The 27,225-nt window shown below is 36.5% G+C and overlaps 1 protein-coding gene across 12 annotated transcripts in view; it reads right to left on the bottom strand.

The window, feature by feature from the left end:
* The window catches only part of gria4 (glutamate ionotropic receptor AMPA type subunit 4), a 328,810-nt gene that overhangs the window by 33,658 nt on the left and 267,927 nt on the right, over nucleotides 1–27,225 (bottom strand). For 11 of the 12 annotated variants that reach the window (XR_010004061.1, XR_010004060.1, XR_010004063.1 and 8 more), the window contains exons 9-13: nucleotides 24,026–24,136; nucleotides 13,578–13,784; nucleotides 9,829–10,199; nucleotides 7,291–7,489; nucleotides 4,229–4,476 (exon numbers count right to left, since the gene is read on the bottom strand). Coding sequence is in view for 8 of the 12 variants with exons in the window: in XM_008108041.2 (XP_008106248.1) it covers nucleotides 4,229–4,476; nucleotides 7,291–7,489; nucleotides 9,829–10,199; nucleotides 13,578–13,784; nucleotides 24,026–24,136 (1,136 nt within the window). In the remaining 4 variants the exon portion in view is untranslated. Of the gene's footprint in view, nucleotides 1–4,228; nucleotides 4,477–7,290; nucleotides 7,490–9,828; nucleotides 10,200–13,577; nucleotides 13,785–17,799; nucleotides 22,703–24,025; nucleotides 24,137–27,225 lie in introns of those variants that run through there. The other variant, XM_008108042.3, reaches the window with a different exon arrangement.

Raw genomic sequence — 27,225 nt, 5'->3', positions numbered from 1 at the left:
AATCTTGTTCCCCTCACCTCTGAAAGTCCCAGGTATACTGGTTTCTTGCAAAATAATCTGACTAAAGCAGTAACTCCACAATGTGCCTCAAATCTTTCATTCAACATGGGCTAGAAGTTTCTTTAAAATAAAAACCTGAGTCAAATGGCCACTAGGATAGCATGCATAGAACCCTGGAAAATCTCACTATCCGGGAAGTATGGAAACCCTACCCTTGGACCATTTTAGATTAAAAAGATGCCTTTTTAAAGCACAAAGAATCAAAAATGGGTTTTTGATCACATTCTGTTTTTGTAAAAAAAAAAAACTACTGTAAAATAGCCTGGGGGGAAATGCCCTCTAGAAATGTTCGGACTTCTGAGATTCTCTAAAGGCCACCAAAATAGACCTGGTCATATGCCTGGTGCTTGGAGCTTGGTTGAGATAAGTACATAGCCAAGTAGTTGAGAGCTAGAGTTCCTTTCTACTTTGGGACAAGTCAGGAATGCTCAATTTAGTTTACAATCTTTAAGCTGTTTTAATAAAGTGTTTTGTCAGTCTTTTAATAACTGTGTGATGCAATCCAGCATATTTGATAATCTCTTGACTTTCCTTTAAGAGTTTATAGATAGGATTCTAGAGTGTGGAAATGCTAAGTAAATAATGCCTGGCAGGTGCTTTTGATCTTTAAAACAACATGAGAAACAGATCCAGCTAGAAGACCAATCTCTCTATATTTTATTCCTCTTATCTTGTACAAATGACGCTTCTCACAAATTCGAATAACTTCCAAGTTGCTACTATTTACTTAAAGAAACTGTGTTGAATTATGGCAATTCCCTGAAGATTGAAAGTAAAGTTTCAACTATAATGGAGCAAAAAATATTCTTTGCAGAGATATTGCTACTCCAGATTGTTCAGAGAGATTGGCTCCTTCAAACCAACAGGAACACTCCATTATAGATTCATTGCCCAGAGGAGTATGCATATTGTTTACTAACTAAACTTAATAGTTTACAACTCTTATAATTAATAAAGTAATTTGGTTCTGCTAAATTAACATATTACTATTTTAAACAGTAACAAGAAAAAATCAATTAATCCTTATGGGATTTTGGAGAACTTCTTCCTTTGTTACTATCCTTGTCCAAAATTTGGGAATATTTTTGCGGTCAAATTGTTAGTACAGTTGTTTCTCCACATTTGCAGTTTTGACTCTGGAGGATTTGATTATTCACAGATTTGATTAAAATGTCCTCTATAGATTTTTTTGTCTAATCCAATTCTATAATCAACTTTCTCTGATCTTGCTGAAAAACCTAGAGGTTTCTAGGGAGAACAATTCTTTTTCTAGGCCCTTCAGTGAAACCCTATGACCAGTTTCCAAAAGACGTTGACTATAAAGACATGCTAGAATTATCTTCTTTTCAGATTTGTTGTTAGTAATGATGAAGAGTCTAGATGTAAAACTTCTGTGAAACTCAATAGAGAAATGGATTACAGTCTGCCCTCCCTATAGACAGATTCTGCATCCACAGATTCAACTACCTATGGCTTGAAAATATTCATGTGCTAAAGTGCAATTAGGGCAGGATAAAAGTGCCTGTTGTTGGGGATTATTACATAACATTGTGCTTGTCTTGTAGTCATGTTGCACTTAAATTGTGATTGGATTTCCAAAAAAAACTGCCAATTAATCCCATATTTCTGTTGGTCTGCAACTCTTCCTTGTGTGATAATTTCCTTCTGCAGTAATCTTGGTATTGTGAAACAAAGCTCTCACAAGAATGCTGAAAATAAACAATTGCAGCAAAATAGTGTATGTATGTGTGTAAGGAGACAAAAAATTTAAAAGACAGTGTGCAGTTACTGGATACAGCAAACATGGGTAGAAAATGAGGCTGTACAAAAGACTGATCATGGAAATTTACATCAGCAAAGTGCCAGCATTGTGCATTTGCATCGAGGTGTGAAAGAGGTTGTTCCAATAATGATAGGTTTCCATTTTGCTTAAACAACACCATTGTGATGAAACACGAAACTGGTGTGATAATGTCTTATATCTCATCTCTACTGCAGTTTCCTATAAGATGAGCAGTGAACTTTTTTCACTCTTCTGTCCCTAGCAAATTGCAGCAGGCGCAAGAGGCAGTAACAGCAGCCTAGGCCCCTTCCACACAGATGAATAAAATCCCACATTTTCTGCGCTGAACTGGACTATATGGCAGTGTGGACTCAGATAACCCAATTCAAAGCAGATATTGCGGGATTTTCTGCCTCGATATTCTGAATTATATAGAAGTGATTTGGAATTTTGAATGGGGCTCAAGAGGTGAAAAAACAGCTCTTTAAATCTCATCCATGCATGCACACAAAATGCAGTGAGCCAGCCAGCTGAACAAGGGCTCAAGATCTTTAAACACAATCACACACTACAAATGCACAAACTGTAATTATGTGGTTTGAAAAACTGTAAATAATCACTAGAAATATAGCTAAGTCTGATGTAGTCTCTCACAATGGGACTATTTTCTGCTCAGTGGAGACCAGGAGAAGCAGCAAAGAAATGTCAAGTCATTTTCCTATAGCTAGATGCTCAGCAACATCATCATCTTTGGAGAATTGTGGAGAATTTCCAGAGGTCCCAAAGAATGCCTGCTGCACATTGCTGTGTATCCAACCTCGGGAAAATAGGTAGATGTTTACTTGCTGTTACCTACCAGCCAAAACATGACCATCTTGGAGGCAGGGTGGACTACAGCAGAGAAGAGGAGCTGAGAGGGGAAAGTGTGGTTGTCGCATCATTGGTACAAAATCCTAAACTTTGTAATAACCAAAACAAATATAGAGAGCCATAATGGCATAATCTGTATTTACATCACAAACTGGAAGTTAATGTACACCTCTTAAAATGAAAACATTGCTTAACCACTACCACATCTTAGGGCTAAACCATATGAGAAACAATATGGTAAAATCAATATGGAATTTCTTTGTATGACTTCCAAACAACATTCAGACAGGGCCTCTGAAAAGAAATCAGGGATGTTCAACCCTTCCTTTGTGCCATTTCTCTTCCCCAAGTAACGTAAGTTGCTATTTATCCTGCAGAGGGGAATAAGTTATCTATATCCCTTCAATTGCAAAGCAAATTGCAGCTTCAGGGGATATGGTGTACAGTAGAAAAACAGCGTGGTGAAAGTGCCCATTTTATTCTTTTCCCCTTAGTTACTCTGTACAACAATGAGGGGAAATTGATTCATTAGCCATTTAAGTTGATATATAATAAGCCCTATTCAGGTATAATTTAAGGAATGCTAAATCACAACTTTAAGAAAGAATCATGCTAGTGGTGTTTCCTCTCTCGTGCTCCATCCCTCTTCTTAAGTGATGAGTTTGTATGGCAGAGCTTCTGCCGCACATGGAGGTACTCCACAAAATCAAGGCCCCTAAAAATCAAGTGTTCCCAATTGTGTGGAGAAAGTCCATGCAGGTTGAACTGATTTCTATGTAAAACAAAGATATGCAATATACACCTAAGAATGTTTAATTCCATATTTTTCAGTGGGGCTTATTCTTAGATAAGAGAGTATATAAATCCCAACAAAAGCACTCATTCTTAAGTTACCATGAAGTCAATTGGACATCTGAATAAAAACTGAACTTTAAAATGTTTAAAAGTCATATGGGTATAATTTTACATATAAAATTTAAATATATTTATGTAGTAATGGGTTGCTTTGAAGTTAGTACTTCAGTGATAATGCTGGAAATAAAAAAGATCTTAGAATTTTGTGTAAATAAGAAGATACTTCAGAGATGCAAAAGTAATTATTGCTTCTGTAATGAAAATCATAAAGCAAACCTGAAGCAAAGGTGGCATAAGCAGTTTCTTACCTAATATCTGGAAATACAAAAATGGCATTGATATTATGGAATTTGGTAAACGAAAAGCCAATGAACCTGAACATCCAATGTTTTTCCTTCGGTCCTGAGAAAACCCGAAAGCAGTGTTCAACCAGTTTGGTTTTTATATGGCCTTGATAGACATATATATCAATTGTAACTATTAAATGGATTTGTTATCATCAATGGTTACCTCCTTGTCGATCGAAAGTATGAAATGGGAAAAGGAAAAAAAAAAACATACCATGTCCACAGAACAACACAAAAAGTACTAGATCAGGGGCATCAGGGAAGGTGGAATACTATAACAACACATGTTATATTGTTATACTATTCCACCCACCTTAATGAAGAACCCTTTGGTGTGGCTACGCCATAGCCTTTCGAATCCAGATTTCCTCCCACTTTCATGGTGTCACATGGCTTTCGCTGCTCAATGTATTCATTCATGGTGGACTCCAGGAGGAAGGCAAACTTGCCCTTGGATTTGCGAACACGGGCAACTCCCTCAGCCGTAGTCCTAGCGAACACTGATGGATCTGTTGTGCTCATGTATGCCCACATCTTTTCATACACTGCTATTTTAGATCTCTGAAGGAAATTAAAAGGAGATTAGATATAATAAAGGGATGAGATCACCACAAAGAAACAGGCTTCAAAGTATAATATATTAGGAGTCAGGTTTATAGATTGTTCCACTATAGGAAATGAGATACCTTTAAATGGCATTAGATGCTTTCATAGGAGAATACTGAAATCCTGACATGTCTTACCATTTTATGTCCTTGCTTAGCTAACTGTACGATGTAACAGTTTTGTTACAGTCATTTCAAGACCAAATTCACAGCAAATAGAAGAACGTAAGTGAAAGCAAATTAGATTGCAAAGTTCATGGAATAAAAATATTATGTGGCTTTGCTTGTGACAATTTAACACAGGTCATCATTGTGCTTGGCTGTCTACACAGCCTGTACAATTTCCCCCTGTGAAATCTCTCTTATCTCGAGATCATTCAAAATTATCAATAAGTGGAAGTGGATAACTAAATCCAGAATGATTTATTTTATTTAGAAGACATATGAGCTACTTTCAGAGGGAATTTTTCAAGGCAGAGCACAAATTAAAACTGCAAAACAAAATAAAACAATAAGATGGAATAAAATATCAAAGTGTATCCACTAAGAATAATTGTAGAAGGCTATCTTATTATTCACTGAATTATAGGGCAAACTAAAAAAGACATCTTTGGAAGGGTTGTTATCATACACCCTGGTAGACAGCTACTGGAAAAGAATTTCACAAGCATACTTCCATCTTGTGTAATTCTTGTTCTTTGTATCTACCAGACAAATTGCTCTGGGAGATGAGCAAACAAGTAAGGACTCCAGTGGTGATCTCAGTCCCACCTAATGGCCAATTCAAGAACTGATCAGCCCTGCTGATGTGTTTAGAACAAATAAAAGGCCCAGTATATAGCTAATTAATACATATGGTCACATGTAGGAATGCAGTCTACTGTTCTGTATGATCTGTATGTAAGGGTACGCTGCAAATGCCTAGCTAATTAATAGAGGTATCAAGTAACCCGATTACTGAATTGTGAAGATGCACAATGGGACACTACCAAGAGTGCATCGTACTTCAATGTCTGTGTATGTCATGGAAATATCTGGGTCCAATGCAATGCACACTGGTCTTGTTGGACATCAGGCACCAATAGGCATTAGGAACCTTGATGGCTCTGTTACATCAGAATATGAATAGCAGCTCTCTATAGTTTTATACAGACAATGTGCAACTGTGCAATTATAAGTCCTGCAGCCATCAGCACACTTATGAAGATACAATTTTCAAACAGGATTCCAGCCTTTACTTTTTAATTTTGTGTGTGTGTATGTGTGTTTGTAGTATTTCTTGTTAAAAATGTTCTTTTCTGTAGGAAAACACGACATGTGAATTTTGTGCTTGAATTCTATTGGGGCATTTCATCTTTGTAAATGGATTCTTCATCTGTGGGAATTGGAATTACAGAGTTGCACAATGTCCATATACAGTACATAACTTCTGCAGAGCTGCCAAAGTGCCCAATGTATATTAGTGTCCTGTCCAATACACAATGGGAGCAATGTACAATGATACCAATACCCATTGCATTGGTTCTGATGTGCATCGCATACACTCATTGCAATACAGTGATCAGATTATTAGATCTTTGCTACTTAGCGAAATATATGTGAAACTGTGTTACATAAAAGGTGATAGAAGACTCCAGCCTACATAAAAATAGAAAATTGAAATAATACTAAAAACTGGAAGTATGGATATGGGGATAGAGCATTGTGGAGGAAGCTAAGTTCAATTGGTTTTAGCAGGTCTGTTCTGAGTTACATGATAATGGGATAATGGGATCCAATGCATTACCTAGTGGCCCTTAAACACTTTCAGTTCATTATGATGCATTCATACTTGAGACAGGAAGCCAAGTGTGACCGTGGACACAGACCAGTCAAAATTAACACATTGTAAACAATTTGTTAAGTCTGACTGATTTCAGTGAAATATGTTTAGTCCTATTCAAATGAAAGTCCCATTTAGTTTAATGGGGATTAGTCCCATTTTTGTTGGTATAGGCTTACTGGCTTAACCACTTGTTTAATTATCCTCATGAAATCATAGGGACTTGGAAGTGATTAATTTTCACTGGGTTGCATGTGGTGTTTTCTGTTTAACAGCACTAAACAATCCAGTTCAAGTTAAACATTTCCAAGTCTCAATGGGCCAGAAATAAACACATGCTTAAAATACCCACTGCCATCAATAGGATATAAGAATTCACAAGAGCAGCTGCTGCCAAGCTGCTGGAAGAAGTTATCTTTTACATTTCGGTAGCAAAGCAAACAAAACTATAGCAATGTGAATAGAAAGTTTCACAAAATGAAAGGAGGTGGTGAAGCCACTGGAATAATACTCCTCATAGCCATGTATTAGCAAAGCAGTGACAAGGCATAATATTACTACACATCTTTTCACCCAAGAAAGCCTGCAGCAGAATCTATAAGAAGTCAACCTCAGACCACCATAAGTCTGTCAGAAAACTCCATTTTGTCTTAGTGCTGTTGCTGTAATAAACCAGGAGAGCAGTGTTATTTTAATTACCTCTGAATCTACAGTCCCTTAGGGCAAGCGTCTAGCCTCATGTGTCAAAATCAATACATTTACCACAAATGAAATGATTGCAAATGCCAACAAGTGCTCCTAGAGTTAAAAAAAAAGAAGTAACATCAATATTGTATGAGCTAGAAACCACAAATCTGATTACCCCTAATGCATAATTATTCTAACTGCTTTTCAAACACTTTCTGTTTGAGATAGGAATACCATGTCCTGGTAGACATGCCAACTTACTCTGAAGAATTCTTTTGTTGACCCCGAGTCCAGTGTTCCATATGCAATCTCAGTTTGTTTGGCTAGGTCTTCAGCACTTTCTATGGGCGAGACCATTCGCTCAACCGTCAAGAAAGCAGCAAGATTAGCAGTGTAGGATGAAATAATGATGAGTGTGAAGAACCACCACACACCTCCAACTATGCGACCTGAGAGGGATCTAAACATGAATAACATTATGCATACTTTATGCATACTCGTTTGACAAAATATTTATTAACCAGGCAACAATAATTGGAAGACATTAGTACTTAAAAGAGGAAGCTGCTGGTACAGTGACCATCCAAATAGTTTTCAAGCTGTATTCACAAGAAGTCCAGAGTTCCCTGTAACCTTACCCATGAGAAAATCAATAAAAGTAGGAAAGGTCCATTAGAAAGACAGTTTGTCCACAACTCCCCTCAAAATGCAGCCATAGTTTTTGTATTTGTACTTCAAATCTGAGAGTTCATTCTGTTATATGCCTTGGAACGTTATCAGGATTCTTCACCAGACGTAAATGCAAAAAAGATTCCAGGAAGACAGATTTTTGTTAGAAATCACCACACCTAATTCATATGACCTTTTCTAAGAATACATTTGTATCTGCTTACCTCATTCGGGTATTATCCTGTATACTGGATAATAAAGAATTTTAACCAAAGATGTTTATGGTATAGAGGGGGAAGAAATATTTCACCCCAAATGGTGAAAAGTTGTACAAAAGTGTGATAAAATGTGCCAATTCAGTCCCACGTTGATCCCAAAACATACTAAAAAGCACAAGAATTAGAGAAAGACAGCTGAAAATGTAAGAGGGTTTGTTTCTGTGCAATAGTGTGGCTTGTCATGATGAGTTTGCCTGTGTGAAAAACAATGTCTGTCCCCCCCCCCCCCCCCAGTTCCCTACACAAACGTGAAAAGAAGCAAAAGTGGAGGCACTCAATACAATGTGAAGGAAAAAAAATGGGAGACATGTCTCAAGGAACTCAATTGATGGATGCTTTATTGGTTTAAAAACGTGTTTGATACTATATAACTTTCAGGGTCTTATTAAGGGGCCATTTACTTCAAAAATTTCTAGAGCTCAAACTCCAATGTCATTTAATACATAAAAAGAAAAAAGGACCCTAAAGGCACCAAATCCTGTATGATTCAGAAGTGAAGCAGGATCAGTCCTTGTGAGTACTGGATGAGAGACTGCCAATAAACACCAGGTGGTGTAGGTTATCTTTCAGAGTAAGGAACTGGCAAAATGCAAGTATTCCTTATCTTAGTAAACTCTATGAAATTAATGAGGCCATCATAGATTGACAGATGACCTGAAGGCACAAAGACACACCCACAAATTCATCAATTGAACACCTTGAGTTATGTCTCTGGCTTCTTCTACATACCATACTCAAAACAAATTATACATTGATAATTAACCTTTCTCTTTTTTTTTTTTTTTTAAAAAAAACAATTTATCTGTGCTACAGTTAAATGAGACCCCCTCCCTGCCTTCTCCTGCTAACTATTTTGGAACAGTGTTGATATATATCTCAAACTCTGTTTTCTTCTTGACACACACACCATACACTGGTCCATATTTCTCCACATGTTTCTGAATATATATTGAACAACTAAACATAGAAGTTCTTAAATAAGGGTGGAAGGAGTGTTGAATGTGGTAATTAGAGCAATATAAAGTAAAGTAAAATATGAGAAAGTGATATGAGAATAATCTAAGGTTTTAGGCATACCTTTGAGAATTAGTGAATATTTTGCACTTATGAAAAAGTGTGGGATAACAGTGCTTTTGTTTTGACATTACAATTTGTTAAAATGTTGTGTGAACATGTTGGAAAGAAAACTCAGCTTTAAAAAGGAGCCAATTTAATTCTGTTTTAATGTTTGCATATTTGTATATTTTAAATGTATGCTATTACTTTTATGTTAAGCCATGATATAAATAAAACACCAACACCAACAACATATCTCTACTTATTATTATATGAGAATATTTATTGTTCCTTAAAAATTATACTTAATTATACCAGCCTAGAAAGGCTGATATGAACTATTCAGGTCCTAGGCTATTAATTTATCTCTCGTTTTAAAAAATGTGAGATGTTAAAAATGAGATCTCCCCCCATCCCCTCCTTGTGTATTGCATCTTTACATTGTAAGCATGAGGGCAGGGACTGTTTTTATTTGTTCTTTATCTTGTAAAGCGCCATGAATAGTGATGATTATATAAAAATAAATAATGATGATGGTGATGATAATGATGATAACAACCAAGAATGTGAAATGAATAGAATATTTAGAAAGGTCTGACATACCCACCTTATTGGAAAGTGAGACAATTAATCTCAATTATTTCAGAAACAGAAGAAACAGTCGCAAACTAGAACTAAGAACATTACCTGAATAACTTAATAGTTGCTGGGTTTTATGTGGCAAGTGTATTTTCGTCACTAATGATACAATGCAGATTTTAAAAGCACAGAGGAATGTAAAATATATGATACCGACCTGGGTGAAATATCACATCCTTGTTGCATAAAGGCACCCAGGGAAAACCAGAGGCTGTTGAAGATGCCAAATTCATTGGGAGGCTGGTCACTCGGGCCTTCTTTGCCATCCTCTGGCTCTTCTGTGTGCCATTCGTATGGACTAAACCTGCTCACCAGGAACAGGACCACACTGACCCCAATGTAGGCAAAGACAATGCACATCCATATTTCATATGCCAAGGGATCCAGGAAAGAAAAAACTCCAGGTTTAGATTTCTGGGGCTTTTTGATCATAATGGATATGCCAAGACTCATAAAGGGCTTAGAAAAATCAATGACCTCCTCTCGTACCAAAGTAATTGTCAGAGGTGCAACAGCAATTTCTGCTTTCTGTAAGAGAAGGAGAATCCAAACAAAACCAAGTTAAGAGAAACAGAAGGCATTCTAAGTATAGGTTGAGTATCCTTTTTCAAAAATGCTTGAGACGATTCTGGATTCCATCCCCATCCCCATTTTTAATATTTGCATACCGTACACTGAGGGTATAATTATCTACACTGCAAAATTCCAGTTTGACCCCACGTGAACTGCCATGGCTCAATGCTATTGTATCATGAAAGCTGTAGTTTTACAAAGTCTTTAGCCTTCTTCACTAAAGAGTGATTATGTCTCACCAAATTACATCTCCCATGATTTCATAGCATTGAGAGTTGGCAATTAAAGTGGTGTCAAACTTTGCTTTGTCAGTTAAAACTATAAAATCCCATTGCTCTGGCACAAAAATTGTTTAGAAACATCATTTCAATTTTTGTACAGCTTGGTAATGGAATGGGTAGCCATTCTGTGACAATGAATCCTCCTTACCACTACGGGTTGCCCATCTTTGCTAAGGTAAGCAGGGGGTTTCTTCAATCCAATCCAGACCCCAACACCTGTTTTGAAAAGGGCCATATTTCTGAGTGCTTACCTCCTCTTTGATTTTGGATCCCCCTGATTTTTAAATACTTACCAGTGCAATGTATATATTGCACCACTGTGTTCATTTTGAACTAATCTAACGGATGTCATCTCAGAATTCAGGTTGTGTGCTGTTCTGCAGTTTTCTATGTATATCCTTACTATGCTCATTGAGCATATGTTTACATCAGTGAAACATTCCTTAGTTCAACAAATGTCTGTATACATCATGTAGCTCTCTGGAGAACTGTCAACGCCATGAATAGTGCAGATCTTTGACAAGGTCTAGCACTTAACTACCTCCCCATTAAATATTTATGTGTGAATGAATCTATTAGTCATAATGCATAGACTTATTATCAGCCTTTCTCATTCTGGCTAAACAGTAAAGACACATCTGTCATGATATCTGCATATATGAAGAAGAGCTATGATGTAAAGCATGGATATTTGTTGAATTACATAGTCAGTTTCAATGATTTAATTTCATTCTCTTTTTCATTCTTGAAAAAAAATCTATTCAGAAAGCTCATCAAAGTAATCCTCAGTCTATGGTGTCACATCAAATGCCTTTTTCTAAGCTTTTATATAACTGAAAATAAAGGTTTGAACTTTAGATCCTTATTCTTCCTTAGACTTTGACAAAAATGGGAAAGGACTACCTTCTTCATCACACAGTGAATGGATAGCATTCCAGGACAGGATAATGAATATTTAATTGGAGTTTATTTCTGGAGCTTTCGAGAACACCTAGAAAAGGTAGCTAATAACATTCATCACTAGATAGTACTTTGCTGAATAAGCTCACCAATAAAAATTTGATAATTTTGTAGACTTTTGGGCCATTTACACAGATGAGAAAATCAGCAGGAATCTCTAGCTTCGTGTGACAATGTCCCTCTGAGTAAACTGCTTCATGTTTATGGTTCTTTGACAGTTCACCTTGCAATTGAATAATTGCACACTTATGAAATGCAATGGTTAATGATGTTGTAAACTGCATAACCAATAGGTAAAAGGTAAAGGTTTCCCCTGACGTTAAGTCTAGTCGTGACCGACTCTGGGGGTTGGTGCTTATCTCAATTTCTAAGCCAAAGAGCTGGCGTTGTCCGTAGACACCTCCAAGGTCATGTGGCTGGCATGACTGCATGGAGCGCTGTTACCTTCCCGCCAGAGCGGTACCTATTGATCTACTCACATTGGCATGTTTTCAAACTGCTAGGTTGGCAGGAGCTGGAGCTAACAGCGGCTGCTCATGCCGCTCCAGGGGTTTGAACCTGGGACCTTTCGGTCTCCAGCTCAGTGCTTTAATGCACTTCTCCACCGGGGCATAACCAATACGACTAGTTATTAATGCAGATTACATTTCTCGTTGGCAACAGTTTTATTAGTTCTGTTGAGAATTATTAAGTAGGTCAAACCCTAAGGGATTGAGAAGATGATTAGAGAACTTTGTCCAGATCTCTTCATTACACAATATACGTTCCATTTCTTCCCCTCCTCATAGCTACTAAATTCAAGGTTGATATAGTTTAAATTAACAGTTAATTTTTCTGTCCTTTTATCAAAAGGTAGGGTTCACTGTCTCCAGCAGGGTTCAGTAGCTAGAAGATGGGATACAGAGGCTATAATCTCATCCATATTTAGCCAGGAGTAAGACAGATACATGAGATTTAATTCTGAATAAGCGCTCATAGCAATGATTATCTTTAGATGTGCATAAAGCTGATCAGCCTGGAGATTATTTGGAACATCCTCCACTCCAAATATACAAAACAAACAAAATTCCAAATAACTTAATCAGCCAGTTAGCTCCTGAAGCATCTCTAGCCCTGACTTCCAAAAAAGATGATAGTGGACATCAGCATCCTCTTTTCCAGAATGTTCATGCACTAATGAAGGATCCCAGCCCTTTTCTGGAGAATGGGAATTCAGTCAAGGAATGCATAAAATACGCACAAAAGAATAGAAATAATTGCTCAATCTAGAACACTATTATTTATAGCATAGTCCTCATATATTAATAGATTAAAGCTCCTATCACTCCAACATTGTCTATATTGGCCAGGTCTGACATGAGCTGCAGTGAAACATCTAGATGATCATATGTATGGATCCACTGGTTTACAGTGACTGACGCTGATTCTTGATGGTTTTGGAACACAATGAGAAGCAATTCTTTTTGCAATCATATTTTTGCTTTTGATTTTTTCTACGGTTGTTGTTTCTGTTGTGTGCTCCATAAACCCACTTGGACAAAAATTTAGAATTTTTGAATGTAAAACATATGACTTAAACCCTTCCCATAAATGTGGAAAATGTGTGTGTATCTGTGTTTGCATGGGGCAGAAATAATAAATGCATACGTGTGAATCTACTTTTCTAATATGAATGCGGAATGTTCCTTTTAGTGATGATTTTAATATCACAGTACTTCACATATAGAGTCAAATGCATTTCTCAGTGACAAAAAGGAGAATTGTAGAGAAGCTTTTACATTTACTGGTTTAAATGTTTTGAGAAATGACTCATACAAAGGCAAATTGTTTTAATGAATCTTCTATCACAGAAATGAAATTTTCTTTCCAAGTCAAGCATTTCTTGAACAACCAGGCACAGTTTATAAAAGAGATCCCAGCATACAATATGCATTTCTTTTATCTCCATTACATCTTGAAAATAATGTTTAGATTATTCCTCTGGGATTGCCAACATTTGTTGTGAATGTGAATGTATGCCAAAATGCGGGTACGTTCACTGTGCTTATGAAAATTTTAGGCTAAATCTTGCATCAAAAATTCATGTGCTTACCCCATATACCAGCTCTCCCACCATCCCATTCCATATTTTTGTGTTTGGATCCCTTGCTCCATATTTTCCATCAGGGACAATTGCAATTTTGTACTTGATGCCAATATGCTTTGCAATTTCCGATGCCAGGTCTACACAGTATCCTTCATATTTCTCATTCCCATCAAACAGTTCTCTGTTTTTTTTCCACATAACATACGGGGCTTCCTACAACGAAAAAAGGAGAGCTGTAAAAGAGAAATATACAGTGTAGCCTGTCCTAAGGAATGCATGGTCTCCTCGGTTATGCCGTTCTGAAAGGCCACATCAAATATTATTGACAGAGTTGTCACGAAATGGAAAAAGAGATCCACAAGAAATCAAAAGCAGCATATATACATGGTGATATAAAACCAAACATAGATGCTGTACATTTGTTCCATGTTTTATAAAAAATACATTCTTTGAAATTATATCATTTTTGTGCAATGATAAACTATCACATAGGATTTTAAAGCATTTTTCTTGACTAATTTATATAAATGATTAACTAACTTTAAATAATTTTGCATATTATGAAAAACTAATTTTTTTTGAAGAAAGTATTGGAATTCAATAAACTCAGTATTACAATTGGACAAATAAAACCTAGCAACTACAATAGGAATGAACCATTTAATTTAATTTTATTCCTCATTATATTAAATATCGAAATTCAAAGAGAATTTAATAAACAAGGACACCATTAGATCAATGCCCTTTTGATAACAATTCATTTAATCAAGTGCACTTTAGATTACACGCACATGCACACACACACACATACACACATACTTGAAGTCATATCTGTAAGTGAAATGTAAAAAAAAATAGGGAATAAAATTTTATCTGTAGATTCAAAATTTCCTTGTTTTAGCTTCACTAAAATAGTTGGACTACTATAGTTTAATTATTGAATGATCAGTGTTCAGCATATGATCAAGATGCTTGTCTTCTCAAGTATTTCAAATGATTTTCCCCAAGCTTACTACAATTTAACTGAAAACTTAACTACAGTAGAGTCTCACTTATCCAACACTCGCTTATCCAACATTCTGGATTATCCAACACATTTTTGTAGTCAATGTTTTCAATACAGCATGATATTTTGGTGCTAAATTCATAAATACAGTAATTACTACATAGCATTGAACTACTTTTTCTGTCAAATTTGTCATATAGCATGATGTTTTGGTTATTAATTTGTAAAATCATAACCTAATTTGATGTTTAATAGGCTTTTCCTTAATCCCTCCTTATTATCCAACATATTCGCTTATTCAACATTCTCCCGGCCCGTTTATGTTGGATAAGTGAGTATGTCCAAAAACAATGTCTCTTTCCCCACATATTTCCAGAGATTTTCAAGTAGTTTTTTGATACCCAAAGACCATGCAAGGTAGACATGGTAGTTAAAAAGTAGTTTTTTGAGTTCAAAAATAACTCAATGTATGAATTAGTGTTACAGTCAGACTATTTGCTTATCTATCCTAGTATTGGCTGCCCTTACTCACAGCTGTTTGTAGGCTTTCCTTTTTTAGATATATTTTGAAACAGAGATTTTATAGAATTATTTGGAGAACTCTGGCATACAAAAACTGTGGAATATGTTAATTAAATGTTCTTCATTTCAGTTTTGGCACTAAATCAATTTCTGATTTATTCAATTACATCATGATGCAGCAACGTCATATCACCTGATGCATCAATTGAAATACCATAAGGATTCAAAGGGTGTTTTGATCTCTTTCATTCAATGACCAAACTGAGGCACAGTGGTTGTTGTCATTAAAGTCACCATTTGCCAATAGTTACCTCATGATGGTACCTCAGTCACACCTCAGTTTTTCTCATCAACTCTCATTTGGGTTGAACTGTGGCAACCGTTGGCAAATGTTGCATCTTCAAAGTATAACCATTGTAGCCCTCTGATCCATTCACTTTACAGCTTTTGTGTCATGTCTAAATAGATCATGTAATAATACACAGACAAAACATCAGTCAGATATCTACTAGAGCCATGATTTAGGAGCTACTTGGAGAGCTAAATACTTTTATTACGTCTTTTGTGAATATTATGACTGATAAATGGGCTGTCAATAATGGAATCTGAAATTCGTAGCTTAGGTAACATTTACTATTAGAAGCACAACTTCATCATGACCACTACTTTGTATGCTCTTGTGAATCCTTGAGCTGGTTGGACGATTGTTAGGAGATCATTAGTGAGTGATTGGAAATAGTGTCTTCCTTGGAAGGCAGCTTTCCCTTACATTACTCATTTTCTTCTGTAATGTGGCGAGGAAAGATGGTGTTCACTTGTTCCATAGTATATTCTCAGTTCCAATGGTAAGCATGAGATTTCACGAATGTGAACTACTTATTTGCCTTAGAACATAATGTATACACTCATGTATAAGCCATTTTTATGTATAAGTCAAGGATAGGTTTTGAGGCCAAAATTATGGATTTTGATGTGATAAGCAAAAAGTCAAAAGTCACATCATGTCATGTCATGTGTGGAGGGAAGAAAGCACCAGTACCACCTAAGGAGACCAATTGCCTGTGGCCACTGCCATTATCATTTTCCCACCTAGACATTTAAAATGGCCAGAAGCAGTACGGTGGCAAAGAAAGTGGAGGGGATTAGTGTTTCCTTTAGGTTTTCCCCTGATGGATTGATCTCTCACCTTTTGCCACTCTACTCAGAGAAAGGGATGGCTCCTTTTTCTTTCTAAGTGTTAAGGTATTGTACTTACATTGGCTTGTGATAAACCGACTCAGTGTTTTTTTCTGTGTGTGTCAATTTTGAATAACATTTCTGGGCTTATGTATAAGTATTCAGATAGTCCCTGGGTGTTTTTAAGTTGAATTTCTTTGTAAGTCAGAATAGGTGGATTTTTGTAAATGTAACTCCAACTAATTAAAAAAAAAGCTTTTGGCTAGTTTGTTTTGCTATCTGTGTCCCTGTTCAGAAGACTTCACCTCACTTTCCAGCCTTGTGAGAATTGAATTTTGAAAACTTTGGTTTGTCATGCAAACAAAGATTGGTGCTAAAGCTGCAGTGGAGACTCATACAAAAATGAATATACCTTCCAAGGGGTAGATTTTCTCTCACTTCCTGTTGTCTCATCCCCGTTTGTAACTAGGAGTCGGATGTGAGTCAGATGTTTGTAACTTGGCAATGCCTGTACTTTGGAAATTGGTGACAATGAGCAGGGGCTCTTTGACAAACAGGCTAATATTAAATGTGTTCCTTGTCAGCAGAACCTATATGAACAAGCTCACTGTAATCACATGGTGGTCATGTATTGAATTATTAAGATCTTCATAACTGATCTTTGCAGAGAATGACAGTCTTTGTGCATTATTTAATTAAAATGTGCTCTAATGTTCATTGCTCAACTCTTCCCATTTAAATGAGCAGTACTGTTAAGTGACATCCCCCTTAAATTGATTTGAAATCAGCTGTTTCAAAAGGTTGCCTCCATCATACCACTTCAGTTTTCTGCCACCTGATTTTCATGCCCAGCATTTATGGAGTTTGAAACATTCGTGAAAGCAACTATTTGCCACTATAACCAGTGCAATGAAAATAATATTATATTATTATTATTATAAATAATAATAATATTCTATTGGACCTTTCATTGCATTATCCTATTGCGCTAAGGCATTACCCCATTTCTTCTTTAGGCCAAATAAGAGTACTGGAAACTTTTAAAACTTTTTAATACTTGATGTTGCTTCTAGAAATCCAGCAGTAAGATTTTATATAAAGATGTCTTGCAATAGCCTGTACTTTTAGAAGTCTTGAGAGAGCTTCACCTTTCCATGGTATGTATATGCAAATTTCTTTGGTTTACTTATTGCCTTGGGACAAATATTTTTAAATGTATACAAGATCCTTTAAAATCTATTGGTAAGAGGCAAAAGTAGGATGACACTACACAGTATGAGCCAAATAGTAACATTATATTGTGTGAATGGATCCAAAAGTGATGGTTTTCATAGCCACCACCAGGTAGAAAATCTAAATAATGTGATGGATGCATAGTGCATTATTTACTGGGCACCATCAAACTATCCAATCTCATGTTTCCACATGATAACTGCAAAACCCAATGTATATTGGGAGTATATTATTCAACCACCCTTTGGTCAGGTACAATTTCTAATTAAAGTAAGATGAGAACACTCCAGATCAGGTTTACAAAATATAATTTCACAGAAAATTGACATTTCAGGTGACCAGTGACAATATCTTGAACACAGAAAGTCAAAGTAGTACAAGACTGACTTACAGAAAGCAGATGTCTATAACATTGGTTAACAGTTAAAATGCACTGCCATGTTTAAAAGAGTAGATTTATCCACATAGAATAATATTTCATAATCCTACTAGTACACAGCTGGGGAACTTTCAATCTTAAAAAATTGGCCAGGTCAAAAGAAATTTGGACATAAATAAGCTCTGTGTTCAATTTATAATGACAATTTCATGGTATGGAAAAGACATTTATCAACGCTAGGTTAATCCTGGTAAATAAATGTATGAGTTAATTAGCCTGCAAACATTTTACATCTCTAGCTTAAATATATGCCTGTGTACCCTGGGATGAAGAAAAAATATCCACAGATTTTAATAAAGACCCCTTAGTCATTGCAGGCAATTACTCTGAGCAACTACTTACAAAGTTAAAACTTATTGTTTAAATACCCATTATAATGAAATATTCAATGGGACTTAATGACAACAGACTATATGCCATTATAGCTGAAATGTTATTATATGACCAGCAAATGTAGGTGAAATATCATAAGATGATTCTGTGGCACAGGACTGGATAACAAATGTACCTAATAATTAGTTACTACTGCCCTACACAGGCAGTACAAATACTGTCAAGTTCTTTGGCATTCAAACACTTGCAATGTTCTTGAAATGTAAAACTAGCTGTAAATTAATTAATGTATATTTCACATCCCTTTTAAAACTTCAAGAACATTGAAGATGATCTAATTCTCTACATAATTAAAAGAAGAATTCATATAGTACAAATGTTAACTAAATTGTTATATCCAAACTGTTTTTGTGTCCACTAAAAACATACACACAAAAATGACATATTTTCATGTTAAGTTAAAATAAAAAATAAATTACATATACTGTATTAATTTTCTTTGTGAAAGAACATATACTTTAGGAAGCATAAATCAATTTCTGTTATATCTTGGCATCTATGCTCAAAACAGCTTTGCATCAAATGAAGCACAGAAGCATACAAAACAAGCAAACTGCCAAGTACTTTATTAAAGTATCCATGCAGAACTTACTGACAGAGATGTTTTCCACACATTCAAAAGCTGGATATATAACTGATTCTAGAACCTATTCTATTTGGAAATTGCCCTGGACAACCTAATAGTATTTTTCACTGGCACTGAATTTACTTTCTATTAATGTGAAGAGATCATTGAATGGAGTGAACTAATGTCACTCTATCACCTTTTTTTAAAAAAAATAGGTAACCATGATAGAAAAATAAAGCATACTTACAAGACTTTGCAGTTATGCTGTTGTTAAACTGTTCGTATTAGCGGACTTACATGGTTTAAGGAAATGATAAAAATATTTTTTGTAAACTAGCAGTGGCCACTATTTGTCTTCAAAGTTAAGCAATTATATATATATATATATATAAAACAACCTAATTTTTAGGAAGCCAAAGGCAAATGAATGTGATTAAGGAGGCCTATTAATCAAAAGCCAACTCAAGTGAACTCTTCTCATACCAGATGTTTTGGTATTGAAGATGGAGGCATACTCTACTATGACCTGAGACAGAAATTTGAGGGCAGAATCTACTGCAACTATAATCTGACTGGGTTGTTGTATGTCTTTCGGGCTGTGTGGCCATGTTCCAGAAGTATTCTCTCCTGACGTAATGTTTAATGCTGGCTCCCAGTGACAAAGAACTCTTGCCACACCTTGGACTATACACAGATATATATTCTTTCCTTTCCTTACTTAGTTTATCCATACCTCACAACCTCTGAGGATGCCTGCCATAGATGTGGGCGAAACGTCAGGAGAAAATACTTCTGGAACATGGCCACACAGCCCGAAAGACATACAACAACCCTGTGATCCCGGCCATGAAAGCCTTCGACAACACATATAATCTGACTTCTAGTGAATCCTATTACATTTAGAAACACATGGAGAACAATTATTGACACAGTCTAGAAACATTTTTATGTCATGTTAGGCTTAGATGCGTCAAAGTCTCCTATGTGAAGAATCAATACTATCATCTCTCTGTATGAACCTGCCAGAGTCTTAAGATCTTGGGGTGAGGTGTGGTGCACATTCCCTTGGTCCAACCATCATCAGAGGCCCAACATGTGACAACCATTCTCCACAAGCCCATGAGAGATAGAAGCAGTTTGCTGTGAGTTCTAGGCTTCACTATGAAACTAGTTTCCAGATTTGATCATTATTCAAGAAGTGGGAAATTGATACAGATCTGAGGGTCAGTTTTCTGCCCCTGGCATTTTCCTGAGCCACATGACCTTCCCTCCACTTTAACCCCTCTGCACTTCTGGTTTTGAAAAATGTAGTAATGGATCTATTTAAAAGATAAAGAAAATTGATCTTGACTTAGTTTGTCCAGATAACTGGTGGTGAAATCTGGAGGAAGTCAATAACCATAAAAAAGTTTGATGGCACATGTTGCCCACCCATCATTAGATCTGCAGCATGTCTAACATCTGGAGAAGTTAGTGACTATGTTATATAGGGACCTGATCAAAACTATACATTCAAACACCCAATACATGCTGAAAGGTTAACCAATTAACATCAGTTTATTTCTAGAGGAAAATCTGGTGAATGCACCACTCCATGGATTTTGGGTGGATTTATCAACTAGGATCTGCCCACCTTTACTATCTCTTTTACAACAGTTTATCAGCCAAAATAGCAACCATAATAATTTCTGCTTGACATTTCAACCAATATTTAGTTGAAAAAAAGTGGAAAAAGATGTATGGGAGCCTGATTTCACAGTTTTTACTCCAAAGATTTGCCTGCCCCAATGGGGAGTCATTGGTTACTGGCAAGAATTTTAGGGCAACAAAGTGAGGTTACTTGTACTCAACAAGCAATACTTTCCTCAAACGTATTACAAATCTGATTGTTAGTTGTAGCAGTTCTGAGTACAATTTGTTATTTTAACTTGCATGCATTGGTTTCTGTGAGGTTTTGTTTCAAATATGGCAACCTTTATTATCCATCACCTCCACCATATTACTTCATGTATATTCATCAGATAGATTTCTGTCACAGAGAGGTAACTTTAATGTCTGTTATTATTCATTTGGAAAAGTTCTATATCGCTTTTCTCTAATGAACTCAAGGCGGTTTACAACAGCATAGAAACATACAATATAAAATATAGCTACAAAATGACTACAATACATGCATCAGTTGTGTCAAACATGTATGATATAAGGAGAATTCACTATGGAGATGGCCAGAGTCAAAAGGAGCCATTGCTGTTGCTTTGGGATGCTGAAGGCCACTGGGTAAATTAGCTGGTTGCAGGGTTGTAGTTAATGCAGGGGATTAATTAAGATCATTCTCCCCAAGTAAAAATTCTGTGCTCAAAATGAAATTTTCCTTCAGACCTCAGATTACTTGTATTACAATTACATTATCTTTGGATAAGTGTTTAGCATTCAAAGAAGAGAGGCAGATAAAATCCCCAGGAGATGCAAAAACAACAAATATATGCATTCTAGGTGTAAATGTGTTTCAGTGGCTCATTCTTTGCAAAACTATATTAATTTGGCAACTGAAGGAAAGTTTCAGGGTTGAGGAAGAATTCCTACTCAGAGGTGAAATGAGATTTGCTACTCATGGTGCCTTATCTCTTTGGTGCTTTGGACCCATTATAGAAGAAGTTGTTAAACAAGTGGACTTTACTTCAGATAATACTGGCCAACACACATTTTGGTGTCTCAAATGTTAGACCTGTTTCTTAGCATATTTGACCTGCTAATTCCAATAATGGCACCAGTTCACCCCTTTTAGCTCTAGTTTTTAAGATACAGAACATATGCCATATACCAGTCTTCATCTCCTTGCCCATAAAAACTCATGATAACCTTATTTAAGAAACTAGTGCTGATGTGGTGTATCCAATGCAATTTGCACCCCAAATAATCCCAGGAACAGGCCTAAAAACCAAGATATCAAGACTTTTTTTGGTTGTGTAATAAAAATGAAAATTTCCCTAAAGCCTATGATGTAGAAGAACTCTATGCTGTGCTTTGCTTGGTGTATGCCAATGGAAAGCAGCGTCCATTTATATCAGTCTAAATTAATGATTTATGACAAGTTGGGGAATCACTGAGGAGACAAAAGTCATCTGCATCTTGAAGTGTGTTGTATTGGCCCTATAGTAAAAGGAGATGAACAGATTAAAAATACAATAAGATACTCCTCTTTCAGAATGTTTTCCACCCTAGAACCATAAAATAGCATGCTGCAAGAAGCTTTGGCATGCTACATAAAATTCATTCAGTTCTCTCATTTGGAAAATAAAATAGCCATCCTAAAGCTGATTGAGTTTTTTTTTTGCCAAGATAACATTTAATATGCACATCAAAATGCTTTAACAGAAACAACACAGACACTTTCCTCATATCCCATTTGACTTCACTTGACTTCACTTGGAAGTACTTGACAATAATTTCCACTGTACATATATGAAAGCCTCAATTTAAAGATTGGCATAAGAGGGGGAAAAATCAACTGGAGAACCTTGAAATCCCCATCCTTTTCTTCACAGCTTGACAACCTTGAAGACTGAATGCCATATGATTTTGGCATTGCAGAACAGTCACAGAGCTTTTTGGTTTTCCTTGATGGTTCAGTGCCGGTTCATCCAGCCAGAGGATCAGAAATCCATATGGAAAAATATATCTCAATGCTACTATACTGGAGATTAACGCTTGAGCCTTAGTTAGGAATGTTCACAGCAGCGTGGAACTCTTTTCTTCCTTGATCAATTTCTTAAAATAGGATTCTTCATCAGAGGCTGAAAAGAGGAGGACTGTACTGAAGTATGATTTTTCCATTACCATGTCTTTTTTAAAGGAAAAATACATTTTATAAGTCCCATGCAAAAGAGAATTACACAGTTAGGTTAGGCTTACACTCAGAATATCTGTACAGAATGTTAGTTTTTTTTTTCCATCTTAGAATGATTATCCTTAACAAGTGATTTCCCAGAATTCAATGGACATATCACCATACTAAATTATGTGAACAACACAATAGCTAATTCTATATAGAAAGGCAATCCCACACTTGACCTTGGTTGAATTTTAGTTCAGTGTTAATTTAAAACTTATAATTTAAAAGCAAAATCTGGTTAAGGAACACCATGTAAAACCCATTATACTGAAAACAAATCTTAACTAGTATATTTCAGGAAGAAAACTCAACATCCGATTTAACGAGCCATGTTAACTGAGCAGGAAATCTGATTTTTTAATTAGATAAAGGTCATCTTTGTTAGTCTGCTTTGACACACAGCAAATTTAAAGGGCACTTGACAAAAAGAGAAAGCAAATGCATTGGTTATTCTGTTCAAGAGGGACTGCTTCTTTTGGCAAAAGCAATCCTGTGATCTATAGCTCCTCCCTTTTTATTAGTGATAACTTTGAGTTAATGAAGTAGTTGCACTTTGGTTATTTCCCATGTATTATAATGGGACAAATGAGTACAAATAATATTCTATCCATTGAAATCAATATGCTTTGGCTAGATTGTTGCTGCTGCATCATGTGCAGTGATGTATTGACATTGCAAAATAAATGAGATCTGGTATCTAGGAAAGGAGTTGTGTAAAAAGGCGCTAATTAAGACATGCATTTTGCAGGCATATAAACAAATCAATACTTTCCTCTAAAAAGAGCTTACTAACTGGATACATTTAGAATACTTGTAAGAATCAAGAATTGTACATTTCTTGGAAATTACAAGATGTAAAAATATCCACAAGCTGCTTAAATGAGATACATGAATTAATGTTCTTGTAGTTACTGGGAAAAGCATGGCAAAAAGAATGAAAGCTAAATTATAGAATGCCAACTTTTTCATCCTTTCACGGTCTTCAACATTGGTATATAGTACTACACATTATGAGTACTAACTGAAATATTTGAATAAGAATTGTGAAATTATCCCCAAAAGCACATGTACTGATTTGATTTTTAGAAAAAAAGAGTTTGATAAAATTAGAAACGATTTCCTCCTCTACTTTTCTGTTAATATCAGAATGGGCAAGTTTTTTTTACTGGTAAACCAGATGAAACTTTGGTTTACAAACTTGCAAATGCAACAAAAACAAACTTACCATAATTGTGGTTACAACGACTGTTCTGTTCTCAAGAGCGGATGTGTCATTTCCCAATGTAGGCTCATGCTGAATCAAAACCAACTTATCCATATCATTCCAGTAACCAATCTGAAACAAACAAATGTAAATATTAAGCTTGTATGTATTTCTGAGAAACTCAACAATCCTGGCTTGTTCATGTGAAATCTGCATTTTTGTTAGTGTTATCCCAACATCCCAAATACTTATTTGGTTCTGGGAGAGACTGCATGAGCAGGGAACTAGCTGTGTCATTCTTAACAACTAGTTTTATATTGTTATTTTGTGGCAAATAGAGTATAGAAATTCTGTATAAATGAAAATAATTTGCTGATGTCCAAATCATCTCCTTAATTAAGTAAACCACATGTATCTTTTAAGCTGATCAATTTAAAGTGATGGCAGAAAACATGACCCAATCCTGAACCAAACTCAGCATAAAGGCCTATCCATACAGTACCTTTATCCCAGGAGCTCCTGGTTCAAAATGGAGGGTGGTCAAATGATGTCTCCTGAAAACACAGGAGAAATTGCTACAACGTGCTAAAGACGCGAGATTTTGAGTTGTGGGAATATCCTAGTTCCAGATGAAAATGCGGCTATTTGAATCTCTGTATGTTCTTAACCTCAGAAAATATGGGATTTTTTAGGTTGGTTTGTTTCCAGGTTGTATATGTTGGTTCCTGATTGGTTGTATCCTAAAAACATGGCAACCATTGACTAGAGGGTAAAACATTATCCTGGCAAGAGAAACTTCGTCCTCCACATGTTTAATGAAGTTTCTGACACACAAAGGTTTTTCCATGTAATCAACTTTCCCCATGTTTTTATGATAAAAATAATGAGGAACAGGCACGTATTATCCAGGAACAAACTCGTACGAACAATGTGCATATTCGCATCTACGCATTTAATTTTTTTTAAAAAAAGGCCAACATTTTTGGTGGACGTTCCACAGTGGCCATCTTGCAGCCTTCGAAATCCCATAACAATGCAGCAAGACTCAACCTAGCAGGCAGAAATCCTGAGATCAACAGGTCTGTGTGCGGACCTGCTCTTGGTTTTTGTGCCCCTCATGGAAAGCTCATGATTTGGTGCTGTCTGGAAGTGCCCTAATAGAGCTCAGCAGATACCATTTCACTTCCCATTTGCTTTAGAAACCTTATCTACTTGTTTTTTTTTAAAGACATGGATTTGGTTTCACTTCAAACGAGGACCAAGAGAGTAGAGAGGGTTGGTGCTTCTTTTAAGTCAGTGGTTCTCAATCTGTGGGTCCCCAGATGTTTTTGGCCTTCAACTCCCAGAAATCCTAACAACTGGTAAACTGGCTGGGATTTTTGGGAGTTGTTGGCCAAAACACCTGGGGACCCACAGGTTGAGAACCGCTGTTTTAAGTTCTTCTGAGATGGACAAAGCTCTCATCTTATGCCATTCTACTCTAAGAAGGAAGTGGTTCCTTTTGAAAATAAGGCCTTTTTGAATACATGGACAGGAAAATAGTGGCACCTAGGGGCAGCAGCACTGGCACTTCCTTTTATACCCAGAAGGCCATTGACTTACCCACATGTCATATCAAAATCCATAATTTTGGCCTCAAAATCTGCCCTCAATACATGAGTTTGACCTATACACTAGTATATAGACTAAATAACCTTTTCTGGACTGATCCCCCTTCTATTGACATTAAAGGCCAGCTGTCAGGTCAGGCAAAGGAGGTCTATTCAGCTGTTGATTGAGGCTCAGTGAGGATGACATTTCTAGCCCCTATCCACTTGTGAGTGACACTGTGAAAAGAAATAGTGATGGAGCCATCCTTTTGATTGTCAGAGCCTTGCTGAAGTTGGAAGGGAGCTGGAAATGTTATCTACCTTTCTTGATCAGCAACTGAATTTTGTGGAACCTGAGTGCTGTCTATTGAGGTGGGCTATTTAAGGTGGGACATTTACTGTAAGACAGCATAATCTTCCTGAATACAGAACAGTTACAGATTTGTGAATGTAACTTATGAATCAGGAACTGCAATACAGAATGCTAGCCCTTATGTTTAATATAGAATGTTTTTAAAGGACAAAATAGGTAGAATACATCTTTTTTCCCTTTGCCCTTAAATGTTGTCATGAATGAGTAGCAGAAGAAAGTTCTGAACTGATACTGACAAAACAATAATAAATATAATATACAAACTATAGGAAGGAAGGGTGTTCCTTAGCTATAAAAGTGAAAGCTTATAAACCCAGTTGGGCCCGGGCTGTGGCGCAGGCTGTTGAGCAACCAGCTGCAACAAATCACTCTGACCAAGAGGTCATGAGTTCGAGGCCAGCTCGGAGCACCGCATTTGTCTTTGTCTTTGTTCTGTGTTAAGGCATTGAATGTTTGCCTTATATGTGTAATGTGATCCGCCCTGAGTCCCCTTTGGGGTGAGAAGGGCGGAATTGTCAGGACCCAGGCTGCAGAGCACCAATAACCTTACACAGAGGCCAGAATCTATCTAATATCTTTATTAAAGAAATATATAAAGTCAATAAAAACAAGTGAAGAATATAGTTCAGAAGCAGACCTTTCAGATGAGGTCAATTATAGTCCATAAATGTATTGTCCAATATAAGATATTAGAGTTCAAAGTTTTAATCCACTTGACCGAAACACACACTTTGCAAAGCAATAGTGTGGGGAAATGACAGAGTCTTTAAAGTCCAATGTAGCTTGACAACAAGGCTGGAAAATAAACTTGATTCTTGGCTAGATCAAAGACTTGGAACGAGGCAAACATGAAGCATGAAGCATGAAGCAAGGTCCGTGGCAAAACGCGAAACAAGGCAGGCTTGGAACTTGATCCGGGAAGCAAGGAACTGGGGTTACGAAGTCCACACATGATCTCTCTCCTCAAGCTGATCAATTGACTCCGCAAGGTTCCCCTTGCGGCAAAACCCCTATATAGGGTCTCGTTTTCCCGCCAACAGAACACTTTCCCTAGAGAACGAGAAGCGAAACCCAACTCTGTCCAGATGCATGACTCCTTAGAATTTCCCAAGGGAAGCAGACCTAATCAGCTAGTTGTTTGGCAGCGATTCTCAGGCTCCGGCGATTAGCCTCCCTGACTCCTCTATCTCTATTATAATTGTCCCTCCGGGGAAACGGGGGGGAGTTCTGCCCAAGGCCTGTTTGGCTCAATTCTTGAG

The sequence above is a fragment of the Anolis carolinensis genome, chromosome 3 (assembly GCF_035594765.1).
Source record: "Anolis carolinensis isolate JA03-04 chromosome 3, rAnoCar3.1.pri, whole genome shotgun sequence".
In the NCBI taxonomy this organism is placed as follows: Eukaryota; Metazoa; Chordata; class Lepidosauria; order Squamata; family Dactyloidae; genus Anolis; species Anolis carolinensis.
Note: the sequence above shows the minus strand (reverse complement) of the source record. Positions and strands in the feature narration are given on the sequence as shown.